At 26.7% G+C, this 14,175-nt stretch overlaps 1 protein-coding gene across 1 annotated transcript in view; it reads left to right on the top strand.

Annotated features, from left to right (window-relative positions):
- The first annotated feature begins 267 nt into the window (after window positions 1–267).
- LOC129959990 (ubiquitin carboxyl-terminal hydrolase 33-like) overlaps window positions 268–14,175 on the top strand; it is a 93,180-nt gene continuing 79,272 nt past the window's right edge. Inside the window, exons 1-2 of the mRNA XM_056072954.1 lie at window positions 268–395; window positions 696–846. Coding sequence (XP_055928929.1) covers window positions 766–846 — 81 coding nt within the window. The 5' untranslated portion in view covers window positions 268–395; window positions 696–765. The remainder of the gene's footprint in view (window positions 396–695; window positions 847–14,175) is intronic.

Below are 14,175 nucleotides of genomic sequence, written 5' to 3'. Positions count from 1 at the left end.
CTCGCTACTTAAATTAGTCAATAAAGTATTAATTACAATTAATGTATTTATATATAATAATAAATAATTTTTAATTAAAAGTGTGATTGAAACAACGGATATTTGGAACAAATATTTAAAAGTAAAAATAGTAAAAATATTTATTATTAAAAAAAATCGTGGATTATGCATCTGCTTAGATATATGTATGTTAAAGAGAAAGAGAGTAGCCTCGAACTCAAACGGTTCATAAGGTCCATTATAAATGTTCCATTCGTTAAAATCAACGTCGAATATTTTCTTTTAGTTTTCAGAGTTGGCATCATAAAACAACATTATTCTGTTGTGATTCTGTTCATTCCGCAGAGTAAACTGTAATACTCATGGCTGGCTGAGAATCATTACTTTTTGAAAAGGTAAGGCACTTTAAAAGTATCTCCAATTTTATTCAAATTTGCGCACTCAAGTTTGGATAAACAGATGAAGCCTTTGTTAATTTATTATTTTAAAATCATTGAAATTTACTTCGAGTATTGACGCAATATTTTTTGTTTACTTGATCATTAGTATATTTTGTTTCCTCCTGTACTTAATATATACTGTTTATTGTTTTATTGCACATATATGCTAAACAGTGCTTTCTCCATTACTTGCTTCTCTGTTCATTTGCTTTTGTCATATTTCGAACTTCGTCATTAACTGTAAAATAATTTCAGGTATTAAGTTCCTCAATATCTTAGTTGTCATTCCGGTGCATGATATGAGTTGAATACCAACTATAGAAAAATGAACGTCCCAAAGTCTAGATGTATCCATATAGGAATTGTAGGTGATTATACCAAGGAGGATATTATTGAAAAGCAGGAGGTATGTTTCATGATCCTTAAAAAATTGCGGTATTGCGTAAAAAAATTTCATTACGATACATCGGATTGTTTCATTCGATGTAACAATCTTATCTCAATTAGAAATTATATTATTTAAAATTAATAAAAGTTATACTATTTAAATTATTAAAAAATCAATTATTTTAGAATTAAGTTGGTTGGATTATTCTCTTGATGTAATCTTTTCATTTTATAATGCTTTTGACATTGATATGTGAATGTCTACAGTATATAAATTGAGTTATATTTCCAAATGCTAATTTATTCTATAGATTTTTCATGCTTTATGTTTACAATAATTCACTGTTTTAATAAGATTATTAATAAGTTATATTAAATTTTTTTACCATTTAAACATTTTTTTAAAGTAATCAGCTAATGAGTTCAAATTTTTTTAAAAATGTATTTTATATTACGATATGTCATAAGGTTTTTTCTTTAGTCATGGATGATCAACATGTCAATTTTTACCTTTTGCATTGACAAACCAATTGCTAATCACCACATGGCTGTTTTTGGTAATATATCCTAAATGGATAACTAAGTATGATAAGTCATGTATAGCAACTAGGGATTGCAATACCGGACCAAAATTTCAATACCGGTATTCGGTATTTTTTAAATCTTAATACCGGTATTAGAAATTTTGGGAAAAGAAAGAAAACACAGGTGTTTCTTTTTTTTTATTTGCCAGTTTTGTTAGAGAGTGTAAATATCACAAAAATAATTTGTAACTTATAAATTATAACAGTATATAATTACCAAAAAGTAAAGAAACATCTTATTTATTTAAATCGCAAAAAAAGTGTCAATATCACTATTCAGTTTGTGGTACTATTGCAAATTTTTGAAATGTGATCTAAAAAAAAACATAATGCATCCATTGTACTGTCATTAAGCCTGAAAAGTAATTTTGTGTAAAAATTGCCAGCTGTTGAAAACGCTCTTTCGGCATCTACGCTAGTTGGTTGTACTGTTAGCAATGCGCGATATACTTTTTCCAAGTATTTACCTCTAAATCCCTCATCTTCAAATAAATCGGTTTCTTGTTGGATGATTTTGGATATGGCTGATTTCTGTATTGTACTTTGGTTCATTGAAATTTTTTTTATTTATCGCCAATTCTAATTTTTGTTCAAGTGCCAATTCCTTTTCACTATCGACATTAGTGACATCATAATCTTCGATAATTGAACCGAATTCTTCTGAATGTGGATAGGTTTGTGGATAAAAAATTTTAAGAAAATTTACTCTAAACTTAATCAGATTTGAATTGGATATTTTCTTTTCATTTTCATTTTTAAAATCATTAGAATTATGTAAATACCATAAGACATTTTCTATTTCGGTATGCCTTTTTTCTGTGCGATTTTTCAATGTAATATAAAATTCTTCAGATACTAATGTGTGCTGTTCTTTCAGTGACTGCAACATGAAATTTATTGTTGCATTAGCTGTTAATAAATTAGAATCTCTCCGACATAATGCCTCAATAGTCAGTTTTATTGGAAGTAGAGCTGATATAGTTCTGAATATTAAGTTGAATTCACTATCTGAAAAATTAATTTATCGGTTTAAATAAATTATTGCTTTTTGGATTGGATTTCTCAGTTTCAAAAATCGTTCCATCATTAGGAGTAAACTGTTCCAACGTGTTTTAGAAACTAATATTAACATATATTCTGTTTTATTTTCAATTAGTATGTATTTTAGTAATATATCCTTTTTATAGGGGAACGTTTAAATATTTTAATAATTTTTCGAACTTTATAAATTATAGGAAGCTATTCTTGATAGGTTAATATTTCATCCTCATTAGCAATATCTTCTTCAACAATTACATTGTCATTATTTTCATTGTCAATATCACTCTTACTCTTTTCAAAGTTGGAATCCGAAGTTTCTATATCCACAATATTTGGATTCTTCTGTTCTTTATATTTTTGGTATAATACATCTATTACTCCTAATTGAATTCCATGTGCATAGTACAACTGCTGATTTGCACCAATCACCTTTCCAACTTTTTTCATAATTGTTGCTCCATCAGTCGTTATGGATACAATATCTTCTTTCAGGGATAATCCATGTTTCGCTAATTTAGATTTAAGCAATTAATTAAGCCATTAATTAGCTAATTAATTTCGCCCGTTAGGGAGACATAAAAACAAAAACGTATACTATATTGCTATATTCGCGATACCTGAACATATAGTGGAGACAATTTTAAAAATTTCTAGTAAATACCGAAAAACCGGTATTTAAACTTGTGAATACCGGTATTACAAAATTGTACAAATGGCTCAAAATATCGGTATTCGGTATACCGGTATTGCAATCAATAATAGCAACATATTCTTTATGGCCCAATGATACATGCATTTGCGAGAAAAGTATTACTAAGCAGTATGAACTAGCAAACAATTTTTATTTTTGAAGTGTTCTACATCTCAATTTCTGAACCTTGTTACTATGTGGAAATAAAATACTTTGGGAAAAAAACAACTGAGAATAAAAATTAAGGCAAAGATAAATTAATTTAAAAGAGGCAGGAGTTAAAAGATAAAATGTATTTCAATTGCATGATTTTTTTGATCAATTGAATATTAACTTTTCATGTATATATTTCAATTTATCTCCAGTTAGTGACCACATTTCCTGACTTTCAAACCGGAAATATTTTCGATACAAGGATGATGTTGTAAAACCTAATAAAAAATAAGATGACTAAAAAATATCAAAAAAAAGAAAAGAAAACAGGATATAAAAGATTATTTACAGTTTATTATTTTTTTAAAATGTTTAATTGTATATTTATTTCAGCCATACATGAGTATTGGGTATATGGCAGACATTCATGTCAAGCTGTAACTTTTTGTTGGTGATAAATTACCATATTTGGCAACTTTCTTTTTGCGCTTCCTAATAACCCTAAAAGCGAAAAATTCTGAATTTATACTTATTGCAGTGGTTAGTTTTCATTCGTCGGTTATTTCACCTAACTAATAGCTTCAGGTTTAGAGTATCTATCATTTTTACATCCTTGGCTAATGCTAAAGGTAATTCTGTTTTTCCTTACTTTCTGGAGGAATTTATCTTAAATTCTTCTATTGTATCTTCTTGCTTTGCTTTGTAAGCCACAGCTGAATTTCGTGCTAGTTTGAATATGTGAAGGAAAGAATGCTTACTATATTACACTATCGGATTGAAAGGGTAGTTGGTTTAAGTGCAGCAAAGAGAGTATGTCTATAATTTGGGTGAAGGGAGATAAGTAAAAAATAGATTTTTAATGAAATTCCTATTAATAATAAAATTTTGTGACTAAATGAGTTTTTCAAAGAATGAATACTAGGAGAAAGGAGGTTAGTGTTTTATTTTTTCTGTATTAAGCAGTTATTCTGTATTTCCATTTCTTTTAATTTCTGTTAAATTTTATATTAACTTTTTCTTGTCTATTTTTTGTCAGTTTTAAGATAACTAGATTTATTCCAACATTTTTTCAATTTTTTATTACCATCAATGACATAATTTTCATTATTAATAATTTTGCATTATATGTCTCTTGTTTGGCTGCCATATTGCCCTTTTTTTTTTTTTTTTTTTTTAAGTTAATGGCCATCTGATGGCAACAATTTCAAAATTAGCACCTTGTGCTACTTCTTGTAGCCATCGAAGGTGGTTGAAATTTGGCAAGTTTTATACGCATGGTGAGAATTTTTTTTTTACCTAGTCGAAAAACCCGATGCCTGATTCTCTTGTATTGCTTTTATTTCTTTCAAAGGTACATCAAATTACGCAGATTATTTCACGATTCCTTGGAAAAAATTCCAAAGGATCGTGAAATCTGTATAATCCTATGGAACTTTTCACACAATCCTATAAATATGGTGATTAATAGAATCTTTGGTAATTTCTTGTTTTTGAATAGTTACACTTTGCATAACTATCATTCATCAGAGAAAGTACATTTTTGATAAGGGGATTATTTTTTGGTAAATTAAAGAAATATTTCATTAAAATACATTGAACTTTTGAATTTGGAGTGTACAATTTCTTTAAAAAATCATTTTGTAATTCAGTATCGAAAAACAATGAAATCTTAAGAATTTTTATTTTAAAAGAATGTATTGCATTTTCTTTATCATTTACATTAACTGATTCTGAAGAGATTCATTACAGAAGATAATAAACTACAGTATATTTTTTATCCTGGAAAAAAACTAGTTGCACTAAAAATATGCTGAAAGATTGATGAATTTATACCTTTCCCTCTCATTTAATTTCTGATATTGCGTCCAAATTTGAAAAATAAGTTTTATCATGGGAATAGAAGCTTATCTATATTTTTTTTTTTTTTCCTTCACCTAATAAAGATGATTACATTTTGAAATACTGAAAAAGTTGAGGAAGAGAATTCTTCAAAAAGTTCACCTATAAGCTGAATCTAGTAAATATTTTTTACCATAAACTGTTTAATTTTAACTTTCTGGGCAGTTAATTATTCTGAGTATGGCTTCTCTAAAATTTATCTCTATTTGACAAAAGATTACTTAAAAAAAATAACAGCCTCGTGCAAGAGGGAGTTAAAAAAAGCAGATATTTTCACTCCCCTTCCTTCCCAGCTGTGGGGTGCCAATCACTACTGTGGGGAGAATGTTCTTCTTATCAATCTGGTTATCTTATTGACTGGCTACTTTCCCCCCTCCACTCTTCACTCCCCGATTTTTTCTGGTTTTCGCAATATGTAGTTCCAAACTAAAACATAATCCAAATCCATTTTTCAAAAAACTACCCCATCATGGAAAGAGGAAAAATATTTTAGAGGTTTTAATTTTTCAAACTAAAACTTTTAAGATTTTTCTATAATTAAATTGATTATTATATATATTTCTTTATTTTGACATTTTTAAAAATATTACAAGTTGTCTTTTCATTAATAATATTATATAAAAATGTAGAAAAACATTTAAAAATATTAATGCATTAAAATTATGTTTCAAATTTACACTTTTTCTGCAAAATTTAATAGTAATATTTCATGTAAATAAATTTTTTTTGAACGCATTAATTTTCAAAATCTGTGTCTCCTATATTCTGTTTTCTAGAGATTAAATCTTTTGTGCTGAAAGGTAAAAATTTTGCACCTTATTGATGAAACCTCACCTATTTATGCCTTTGTCATTTTATAGAAGAGGATATACCTTGATTATTTTTTGACAAACTTTAAAGTATATTCAAGCTTTTAGAATAAAGACATTTATATGAAAGCTTTAGAATATCATTTAAGGGCGTTCCTACAATTAATAGCAGTGGGGACTTTCAATTTTGAACTCAAAATTCAGGAATTTTTCACAAATTTTTTTGAAAATTTCAAATGGCTAGAATCAATTTTTAGTGAGTTATTAAGCAATATTAATTTTATTTCGACCACAGCAATTTTTGTTATTTATTTTATATTTAAGCACCTAAGTTATCTAAATTTTGCCATGAAATAAAGCAAAGCACTTTTGTAAAAAGTAATGTATTGTTCACTTGTTTGTTTTTATTTATATATAGTTTTGTTTCATTAAAGATTTTGCCGTAATATCTTTCTATCTGTTTTGAATCATTTTTGGCATTTCAATTCATCAACACAATCTATTGTTAGAATCATTTTGATAGAATTGTAAATTCAGAATTAATCAGGTACGTCTTTTTTAAATTATGAATGCCAAAAAGGGTAAATGTATAAATTGAATGTCCCAAATGAAATATTTTCATATTTACCACATTTTTCTATAAAACCAAGGTGAAATAGAATATAAACCAAAATTAATGCTATTTGGAGTGATAACAAGTGCATGCTTGCATCAACTAAGCAACCTTGAAAATTGATTTTACTAATCTTCATCTAAATATTTTGCATGGATTCTTTAAACATTTTTTTTAATTGTTTCCTAATTCAAAGAATCCTATCTAGAAGAAATTAAAGTGTCTATATTAGAATATTTTTCCTATATTTAGATATGATTTGTTTGATTTATATTTTGTTCAAAAATCTCCTGCTTATTTGTGGGCATTAATCATGTACAGAATACAGTCCAGCATAAATCCAAAATTAAATTTTAAAAAGCAGTGAATTTAATGAAGCAGTGAAAATTAATTTAACATTTTATTTCAATTATCAAGCCTGTATTCATTTTACTATTATTATTACACTCACAATCCTTAGTTTTTTAAGTTTCTTAAGAATCAATCACTAAATTATACGAATTTTTCTTTTTTAAATTAGTTTTCACAAATTTTTGAAATATTTATTACGACAACACTGGAAATTGTAGGAATTTTTTTTAGGATCGGTTTTTTTCCCTCTCTTTTCTCGGATTTCTACTGACATAACATAGTTGTAGCCATTTTTCAATTACCTTGGTTTTTATTCCCAACAGAGTTGAATTTTCAAAAAATAATGAAAATATCTATTTTAAACTTTCAACAGTTATTTCCTGCTATATAACACACACTTAAATGGAATTTTAAAAATTTATCTCATATAAAAAAAATGCTTTTTCCAAATTTTCATTTATTATTTCAAATTTGCTGATGATCTCATTAATTTATCATTACACTTTTACAAGGACATTCTTACAAATGTCTCTTTGCTATCATATACTCTACTGTAGATGTATTTCTGCAAATTTTCAACATGACATTCATTGAATGCTAGGTTGTTTCAGACAAACTTATATGTTAGAAAAAGCAGAAAATTCTGGAATATCCTAAAAATATCCTGAATATAATAATACATTAATGATACTACATATAAAATTTGATTTTGATGAAATTTCTATTTATAGTTATTTTAACCCATGTGACAATAAATCACTAAAAATACATAATTTTTTAAAAAATTTTTTTATTAAACAGCATTAAAATTTATAAAATTAATCAGTTTCATGCTTTACTTTCAAAGATTCATCCTCTTGTCCAACCTTTATCATTGAAATAAGAATTTAATTGTAACAAATTTCATATTTAAATATATCAGCTATCGCATTTTCCAAATAACTTTCAAAATTATTTTACTGATGTAAAAAGTTTAGTATTTTCTATTAAACCTTTCGTATCTTTTTTGTTTCCATTAGTATCATTCTGAGGAAAAAATGAAAAGAAAGAAAATTAGTTTTTTGCTAGATCAAAATTTTGATCAAAGTTTGGAAATTTTTTTTTCTTATTAAACATTTACTATGCAAGTAGTAAGTACAAATCAAATTTGGCATAATATGTTCAAATGTTCTATTTCACCAATTTTTGTATCTCGTAATTCATGGAAAATTCGTCAGTTTTAAAGCATTATAATATTTACATCAAGAATTCTGAATGAAATTTTTGTCTATTAACTCTTTTTAACTTTTTGTAATACATAAAAAAAAATAAAAGTCTCAGGTGATTGCGAAAATTTATTAAGTGATGTTTGTAAGTGATATTGTAAGCAGTACAAGTATATTGCACAGTATCGCTGTTTTTTGCTTCACTTTATTTCCTTTGAAAGTTAATAAATAGTTATTTTTTCAATTGGAATTATAAATAATCCATCAGCACTTATATGTAACTAGTTGTGAATCCTCTTTTCTTTAAAATCGGATTCATTTAGATTACTGCACCATAAGTATTAAAAAAACAGAATGAAATATTAGCACTGTTATATAAAATATATAAGAATGGATTTTTATATCTCTTCATAATATTCTCATTAAGGATTTATTATTTATTTACCATAAAATATTATGGCACTACAGAGGAAAAAAAAAATTAATTTTTTAAAAAGTTTTATTGGAAATGAATTTCTTCTCAAATTCAACTTTGAAATGCATTGATATTTTAATGCATTTTAAATCTGAAACAAAACACTATTTCTTAATTAAGGAAGGAGGAAATTTCTTTCAAGATTTTATTTAATATTTATAAAGGGGGGGGGGGGAGTAGAGAAAATCTTGCTGCTTTTATGTCAAAATTTAAATATAAGCAAACCTTCTTGAGATCTTAATGATGCAGAAACCCTATTTTGCGCAATGAGATTTCTTTCCAAGTATTTATGTTATGGATAAGCTTTGATGCAAAGTTGGGTTTTTTTATTTTAAAAGAGAGAAAAGAAAAACAGAAACAAATTTGTTATTATTTCCTTGATGCCAATCAATATATTTTATGAATGTTTAATCATAATTTTTATATTAAGATATTCAAAAACTTTTTTGTTTTATTTTTGAAAATAAATATTTAGAAAATTTTGCGTTCATAATAATAATTTAAGAAAGATTTTCTTTCTTTCCGAAAGCAACATTTCCCTCTTAAATTGTTTATGAGATAAGAAATTCGTCAGTCAGCGCAAATCAGCTCCATTGAAAGAAAAATGAAATAACTATTATTTCATATTGCATAGCTAGTTATAAAATACATGTTTCATCTACATTACAAATTAATTAATACGAATTAATTGCTGCAATCTTTTTTATGTTGAAACTAAGTAAAATTGCCATCTTATGAAATGCAGAAATACTTATTTCTAATTATAACAACCATCTAAATATTTCATTTACATGAAATATACATCATATACCAAATATGATTCCAAAATATAAATGATCATATGCTATTAATAACAAACATAGGGAAGAACTAACATTAATAAGCTGTTAAAAATAAAAAAAAGTTAAATTTTTTATGAAAAAATATGTTTTATATGATATATAATTCAAATGGTTAATATAATCAGATTTGGTAATTTAAAATTACATATTTAATTAGTCGTATCTTATTTCTGAAAAACAAATTTATAGCTGCAGGTGTTTTTAGATAAAGAAAACTGGCAGTTTCTTATGAAATTTATTTATTATTTCTTATTTCATTAAAAAAAAACATTTATATGGCTAAAATAAATTAATATGAATGTGTAATTTTATCTTAACAAAATTCAAATAAAATTATTGCATGGTTTTCTTTACCACTTGTTAAAAATTCTTAAAAAGAAAACAGTTAAAATCTAAAAAACATCCGTTTTTAAAATGTTTGCATTCATTATTAGTATGTGAGCTGTTTTCATAAAATTTTCAGCTAAATCGCATGACGGCAGCTCACATTATTTATATGAAATATTTATATGTATTTATATTATTTATATGTAAAATAATTGTAATATATTATAAATATATGATAAAATTTATGTATCAGGTGAAATATTCTATATTAAACTTTCAGTCAGCAAAAGTAAATTAAATTCAAAATTTCATCATGTCCGGTTGAACATATCATATTGTGAGAATTCTATTTCTGTAAAAGTTATTTTTAAATTTATTAGTAAAATTAATTATAAAAAATGTTCTGTTTATTAAATTAATCCTCGCATCATATCAGTCTTCTTGAGTTTATCTTCTATTTCACAATCATATACAAATTAATGTCAGATCTTCTGACACTTAAGTTAACAGTTGCTTAAGCAATAAAACTGCATATTTGTATATACATACTTTCCTTTGCTGCTAAGCTAAAAATCCAATTTTTATGAAAAATGAGAAATGTATCAATTTATTCCAAACTAGCCGCCTTTGGCGACCAGCCGGTTCGCCAATCTTAATGTTCGTTAAAATTTTAATAATTAAATATTTTATGCAATTTCTACTTTAATAGCTTTTTCATCAAAATATTTTAAAACTTCAAATTTTGATTATCATATAATTCATTCATAATATTATAAAGGCTTTCAGTCATAACGTAATATGTATCTCTCTCATTTTCTGTTAGCACCCGTAGAATTTATGCTTTAAATTAAAGTGGAAAGAATTTATCTTCAATTAATATAATAATATTTTTTACTGAAACAAAGCATTTTTTTATAATCTGATTACTGAAAATAGAGTCACTCAGCGTTTAAACTTTATGGGCACTAAAGAATATCTTTTTAAATTTATGTAATATCTCAAGAGTTGGTCAACAAAATTTTCTTAGATTCATTATGAGCAGATCGATTCATTAACAATGCTTAAATTTAAATGCATCAAACACTAAGAAAATAAAACGAATCGTTTAAAATAAACGGTTGAAAACAGGTTTTAAAAAAACTACTTAAAAAACGATGTACTTAAAACTATAAGCATATACAAAATATATATAACTAACATAAGTACAATTTACTTACAAAAGCATGCAACTAACCCAAAAATAATTTAAATCATCCATTGATAACGTTGTCATGGCAACAATCAGAACAGAATGCGCATGCGTGAATTTTCTTCGCCGGTTACGTAACGCAAATACGTGATTTTTTTTCTACGCCAGTTGGGGTAACGCTATGCGGATTAGAAATTTTTAATTTCCTTTATTCTGTTTTATTTTAATTCAAAAGTACTTCAGAATGAATCTGAAAGATTGATTCATTAACAATGTTTAATTTTAAATGCATCAAACATTAAGAAAATAAACAGAACCGATTGAAATAATCCGCCGAAAAATTTTAACCCTAGCCTCATTACTGTTGGGAGAAAAAAAAACTGAAGCCTTTCTCGTTTGGCGCTGGGGATAATGGAAGATTTTTTTGGCGGAAAAGTTGGCGGTGGGGAAAATGGAAGATTTTTTTGGCGGGAAAGTTAGTTTTTAATTAATAATTAAAATTCTAATTAAAAATTCGAAAAAAGAAACCCCAGGTGCACATTCCCAACCTCCAAGGTATACATGTACCAAATTTGGTAGCTGTATGTCAAACGGTCTGGCCTGTAGAGCGCCAACACACACACACACACACACACACACACACACACACACACACACACACACATTGAGCTTTATTATAAGTATAGACTAGCTGATATATTCAGCGTTTTTCAATAATGAAAATATTTTTAGATCTAATTGTGGTGAACCTGGTGCCAAGCTTTTCTGTAAATGTATAATGTAATACAAAGTTAATTAAATAAATATTAAAATGAAATATATAATGTATGGATAATCCTTTTATCATCTGCATGTTTATTTGTACTTAAAATGAGAATATATGTTACATCTACACCTCGTAACTTCTCGAAAAATTACAGGTTGTATCAAATGACTTTTTAAAAATCTGAAAGTTAATTTTTTTCTACAGGTTATTAAAAATGTTTAGAGAATGTGGTATTTTGGAGAAGCTAATAAATGAAATAATTTGAGTTATATATAATATTTTCATTCACTTGGAATTGCAACACTTAAGTTAAAAAAAAAACTTTTCTCTGCATGGAAGCATAGTTTTTAATTAATAAAAAGATATCTATGTAATTAACATTTGCAAAACCTTCGCTAAAACCTTTCCTACTTCAGAGTATTCATGAACAAAATTTCACGAAACTCTTATTATTTGGTTTGTATTTCTATAGCCTCCAAACTATTTCTGCATTCTATTTTTAATTATTAGGATAATTTTAGTGTTAAATTTAAAAGCATTTTTTTAATGTTTTAAATCATCGTCCACTTTCTTTTCTTAGATTGAGGAGCTATAGTATATCAGTGCAGGTCTTGTAAAATGGGAAGACTATTTTCTGTATTACTATATTAAATGCTAGCCGTCATTGGTGACCTGCTGGTTCACTGGGGATATAGGTTGATTTAGTTTCAATTAAATTTTTGTATAACTTCTTGTTCCATGAGCAAACTGTTTTCAAGTATCAAATTACCATACCTACATACTGTTTATTACGTACTGTCAGTCAGTCAGAAATATCCAGACACATCATATTGTTCGTAATCTATAAAAACTAAATATCAGAAAACATTTTATTCAGCTTGGAAGTAGGCCCTCTTTTAAAAATATACAGACTGCATTCACGTAAGAACCATTTAATATATTGGCATAAACTTCAAATTTTCTATTGGCCACCACCAATTTTGTTGTTTTTAAAGCGATTTTGAATAATGAAAAATCTCAATATAAAATTTTAGACAAATCAGTTGAAATGTACTAGAAAAAAACCCAACAACTTTAGGGCTGTTTCAGCATATCCGAATATAGCAAATATGCTATTCAATTAATACTTTCCCTCCTTCCAAGTTTCCATTTCAGTCATTAATACAGTATCTTTGCTCTTTTAAGTTTGAAGGAGCAATGAAATCCAACTAAATAAGAATTTGATGTGTATGCTTTTACTTGTAAATTTAATTACAAATAAATAATATTCTGAAGCAATAGCATTTAAGATGAACTGCTTAAACTTAAGTTTAAATATTAAATTAAAAAAAAAATGTTTGTAGTTGCTGAAAATTAATAGCTGATACTTATTTTTCCTTTATTAGTGTAGCTTGTCTCCAACCAATACTTTACTTTATTACGAGAAAGAGGATTAAAAAAGAACAATTAAATTACTGAACTTTTGCTTGATTAAAAAAAAAAGATTTTATCAAAATCTTGTGACACACTGCATTATCCACCCACCAGGAGTTGCTTTTGTATTTTATCCATTCATATATTTAACAATATGTAAATGCCTCCTTTGTGCAGAATTTTGCTCCTGTGCTTTTTCATTAATTAAAGATTTCACAAATCCGGTCAGCAATTCGGCTCCCATTTGTCCTGAACAAAATTTCTCCTGAAATTCAAATGGAATAGAATCTGTTGCACACATTGATCTCCCCTCCTCCTCATCTTCACGTTCATGCACGCATTGAAAGACGTGCTTGGTTTTCCGCCCCATTTTAGTCAATTTTTTTTATTCATGCCAAAGAATCCTTTTGTAAGGTTTAGATGCTCCTCCCCCCAATAAAATGAAAATCAATTGTTCAGAAAGGTTTTGATTTTTACTGCAGACCCTAAAAAACTATTGGATGGAAAACTATAAGATTTTGAACAGTGATGTTTGGGTCTTGCTCCTTTTGTGGGCTTCAAAATTTTTGTGTGTTTCTATTGAAAAATTTTAATTTATTTTTTTAACTATTTTTTAATTCATAAGACATACTTTTATATTTAAAAAATCATGTCTTTTGTTTATTATTTTGATATAAAATTAGAATTATTGAGAAAGATTCATTATATCTTCAAATATATTGAAACAAACGATTACTCTCATATAACATTAGAAATTTCAGTTGTTTATAACTCGTTAACTATTTATTTAAAAATACACATTACATGTACTCAAATTGTTTTAATTTGGTGAATTTTGATATGTATTCTAATTTGGATGTCGCTATTTGAAGGGGGGGGGATTTAATTTTTGTAAATCTAAAAGGGTGCGGAGTGTCATAAAAAGTACTTACATTTGAAAACCGCCTACAATTGAAGTCTACAATCCACCCCATTTATAAGATAAATCTT

The sequence above is a fragment of the Argiope bruennichi genome, chromosome X2 (assembly GCF_947563725.1).
Source record: "Argiope bruennichi chromosome X2, qqArgBrue1.1, whole genome shotgun sequence".
NCBI lineage: Eukaryota > Metazoa > Arthropoda > Arachnida > Araneae > Araneidae > Argiope > Argiope bruennichi.
Note: the sequence above shows the minus strand (reverse complement) of the source record. Positions and strands in the feature narration are given on the sequence as shown.